At 38.9% G+C, this 4,183-nt stretch overlaps 1 protein-coding gene across 1 annotated transcript; it reads right to left on the bottom strand.

Annotated features, from left to right (window-relative positions):
• Positions 1,755-4,183, bottom strand: LOC105165262 (gibberellin receptor GID1B-like). Its single transcript, XM_011084216.2, has 2 exons — positions 3,939-4,183; positions 1,755-3,329 (listed from the first exon to the last, which is right to left on the bottom strand). The coding sequence occupies exons 1-2, from the start codon at positions 3,975-3,977 to the stop codon at positions 2,340-2,342; spliced, it is 1,029 nt and encodes a 342-aa protein (XP_011082518.1). The 5' UTR covers positions 3,978-4,183; the 3' UTR covers positions 1,755-2,339.

The raw sequence follows: 4,183 nt of genomic DNA, 5'->3' as shown, positions 1-4,183 counted from the left end.
GGACAAAACTCACTAAATACTAAAAAACAATTATTGCATACACTGAATTCACCATATTTTGTTTTCAACCAATGTCTCGCACGTTTGCTTTTCTTGGACTTATTTTTTGCTTCTTATGGACCACTTCTTTTTTATATTTTTCTTTTTAATATATATCTTTCTTGAACAAATTATAAATTAATTTTTTTGATATAATTAAAAAAAATCAAATTAGCCTATCTTTGTTTTCCCACTAGAATAACATAACACTTGGGGGGGTGGGGGGAAGAATTCCATAAGGAAACAATTCGGATCATATTAAATACAATCTGACTATTCACAACAAACAAAAATCATCGTTATGAATCAAAGTTTTGTTCAATTAATTACAGCAGTCTCATCATTGTATTAAAAATTGAGCTGAATTTTCATTGAATCAAATTTTATAAGTCGAGTTATTATAGAGCTTGATTAAAATAATGAGTTATATATTTTGAATGGAATGAAAAGTTATGAGATTCAAGTATCCCATATTTGTTAAAAAAGGAAAAAAGAAGGTAGTAATAGTTAGAGAAGGTGACAAGCAAAAGGCAACAAGAATGAGAAAAGCTCCAAATGATGGAAAATGACTAAATAGTGGGTGTACAAAGATCAAACACCAAGACAGCTAATCCCATAAAAGACAAACCATAATGAGACATAACAATGTAACCAAGAAAAGAACAGCAAAGCTAAGTTTTAATAATGCAACATTGTACCAAAACTGATTACTACTACAACTACTACTCCTATTATTATTATTATTATTATTAGATTCTTGATCATACAAACAAACCACATATTCTTGCCATACCCAAACACAAATGTCAAATGTTTTACTCCAATTTATGTCCCTATCCAACCCCATACCTGTTCTTTTATTTCACCATTTTGTGGCCATAGATACAAACTTGTACAAAATATCCCAACAGCTAAAATTTAAAAGAGGGTTCTATGGCCCTTTTTTTTCTCCTCAAAATGGTCCCTTTTCTGCGTACCACTAAAAATATGTTTTAAAAGTTTAGCGTGTGTTTTTTCATTTGAAATTTTATTTAAAGAATTTGTGTTAAATAGAATATAAGATGTAATATCGTCTGTCGGAACATATGTGAAATGACTAAAGCGTCCTTAGTTACATTGAAATCGAAACTAATAGGACCAATTGGTTAGGCCTAATGAGAAAAAAGTGGTTAGAACTTAGAAGAAGTACTTTAGTTGGTGGTATTATCAAGCAGCAATGTCCAAACGCACCGCAGGCATCTAGAAGAAGCTGTCCAAGAATTGATCAAATCAACGTCAGATGATAGCGAAATCCATTGTTTGGACTCATGTCCAATCATTTCTTGGCAGGATTGGGGGGTGTTATGTTTTTTGGTGGACGGGTGGGGGTGTTTGTGTGGGGGGGGGGGGGGGGGGGGGGGGTTGGTTCGCAACGGGAATCCCATGGTCCACCACCTTAAAAGACGTTGTTGTGACTGGTGAGTATTCTTGCAGCATACCAACACCAATTACAGAAACAATATTGGAGAAAAGGAAACAATGTCTGCTTTACTTGCCTCTGTCCTTGACAATACAAACTAAGAATACTTTCCCCAAACTGCTTGGAATACGAGAATACTTCACGGGAAATTCTAGCCCGGATCAAAACAAGTACGATGCAGCCCCCGGATGATCAGAAGAAGTAGGGAGCTGATGCGGAAATAGAATAATGGACAGAGTCATTTGGAGGAGATTCATTTCAGCAAAAAAAGAACCATAATAGAATTAGTATAACATAGAGGGAAAAGTTTGCATTGTTACATATAAACACGAAAACTTATATATTTCTAGAGCACCAGTATAAAAAATACAGATCACAACAGCATGGATTACCCCAATCCATGTGTTGAGTTAGTAGACTTAATCACAGTAGTAGCCGAGGAAACAACCGATCAGGCACCACCGCATACGAACCCCATAGTCCTATGATGAATTGACGACCTCCTCTGGTATTAGTCGGTATCGAGAAACCTTGAGATGAAGTTGCTCTGCTAAAACCATGAATGTGCCACAATTCTGAGGTTCCACAATGACTGAGCTTCCGATATGGAATGCCTTCAAATGTGAGGAGCCAATACCTCAAGAGGTGGAGAATATCGTATCGCCAACACAAATGACAGGTTATCAACAACAGAAAGGAGTGATTCTACACAAGCATATAACTACACACCAGAACTGCTAATCGAGGAGGCGTGGGAGAAAAGAACCCTGAGAAAGAAAAATATAAAAGGTCAAGCTTCTGTTACGTATGGCTGCCGGTAATTGGGAGTTTGTATTAGAAGTTAAGGGTGGATGAAGCTTTTCATCTCATCCATCAGGGACTGGAAATGATCATTGTTCGGCAAGAAATAGAACCCAATTGTTGCCTTTTCGAGATAAAGGAGTTTCACTTCTTGCCCTGATTTCTTTAGCCCTTCAACATAACGCAATTGCCAATCCTGAAGAAGATCTAATCCAGCCACAACAACAAGGCTTTTTGGAAATTTTAGTCCCTCGAGGCTTCTACTCCTGGGGCCAAACACATTACACGCAGGATGGTCCCTATCTTCTCCTTCTGGTAAATACGCTCTCCAGTACCAATCTCTATCTTGAATCCTTACAAAGTATTTCCCATCCAATTTTTTCTCAGATTCTGTCCTCTCCTGCCCACCAAACAAAGGATGAAGAAGAATATTGCCCAATACTTCGACCCCCTCCTCCGCAGCTCGAACAGCAACATGATGCGCAATATTACCACCAGAACTATCGCCTGCCAAATATATATGAACTCTCTGATCCTTCCCACTCTGAAGCCATGATCTCGAGTTAACCCAATTAAGAGCGGTCCATCCATCATCATACGCACACGGGTACCGGTGCTCTGGCGATCGACGATAATTCACAGATACAACTGCTGCCTTGCAAGTATTAACGAGGCGACGACAGAGCGTGTCATAGATAGCACTGTTGGCTGAGGAATGAACAAAGCTTCCACCGTGGAAGAATATAATCACAGGCACAATCTCAGTGGTACTCAAGGGCTTTTCCACTTCTACGATCCCCCGTTGAGGCTCATTCTCGTGGGCGGTCAAATAAACCCGGTTAAGCAGGCTCGTGGCACGATCTACAACATCAAAGGAGTAAACCCCATCTACTGGATTAGCATTTGCAGTCACTTTCCGGTCAAGAAACTCGTTCAATTCCCGATTAAATGTACCATCAGGCCGCCGAAGCATGTTGTAAGCAAGCTTGAAGTTGGATATAAGGATCCATGTATTAAGTGGAACCACCCTCTGCATAAAGACAGCCAGTCAATTTCAATATACCAATGGTTTCCTTATCCATCAATTGCAGCACAAAATAGAAAATAAACCGAAATTGAGAATGAAATTTGATCAAATGCATCCCAAATCAGTATCATCAACATCCAGTAAAGGTAATCAGCTGTAAAGGAAAACGCCGAAAAGAAAAGAAAAACATGAAAGTCTATAAAAAGAAAGGGAAATGGAAAAGTGGAGAAACCACCTAAAAATAACCCAACAAACAAGCATAAAACAGGTTTATGGGGACTGCTAAATCAGTATTGGGCGAGAAAAAACAAAGAGGAGAACAAAGGGGGCAAAGAACGAATAGCAAAAATAGGTATATAGAGAGAGAGAAGCAGCTGCCCAAACCCTCAAAATCAAAGGCAAAAGACTCAATCTTTATCCATAAATCACAACTCTTTCCTCCAAATAAAATCTTCTTTGGAAAACCATCACAAACCCCACTATTAACCCCAAAATTAAGAGAAGAAACGAAGAAAATTCAGGAACCCACATCGGAGAAGACCCTAATTCCACACCGCAAAACAAAGAAACCAAGAATTCTGAGGAACCCAGGAAGAAAATATGCGTGATTACCTTTGATTCGTTGACATTTACTTCATTACTGCCCGCCATAAGGGGTTGTGGAAGAGTCGCCGCTCTTTGGGAATCTTACCACAATGATCTCTCCCAAAAAAGCGAGTTTTTCTACAATTGTCTTTCACCCCACCCCAACAACTCACGCTCTGTGTTTATGCCAGCTGATATCCCCCTTTTTCTCTTCTTTTTTATACTTTTCTCCCGATTTAGTTCTTCTGAGCAACAAACACAGAAAGACGACT

Source organism: Sesamum indicum, linkage group LG6 (genome assembly GCF_000512975.1).
Source record: "Sesamum indicum cultivar Zhongzhi No. 13 linkage group LG6, S_indicum_v1.0, whole genome shotgun sequence".
Taxonomy (NCBI): domain Eukaryota; kingdom Viridiplantae; phylum Streptophyta; class Magnoliopsida; order Lamiales; family Pedaliaceae; genus Sesamum; species Sesamum indicum.
Note: the sequence above shows the minus strand (reverse complement) of the source record. Positions and strands in the feature narration are given on the sequence as shown.

Coding starts and splice junctions, on each gene's coding strand:
- LOC105165262 (XM_011084216.2), bottom strand. CDS start 3,977: ATGGCGGGCAGTAATGAAGTAAATGTCAACGAATCAAAG. Junction 3,330..3,938: donor TAAATGTCAACGAATCAAAG/GTAATCACGCAT, acceptor GTCTTTATGCAG/AGGGTGGTTCCACTTAATAC.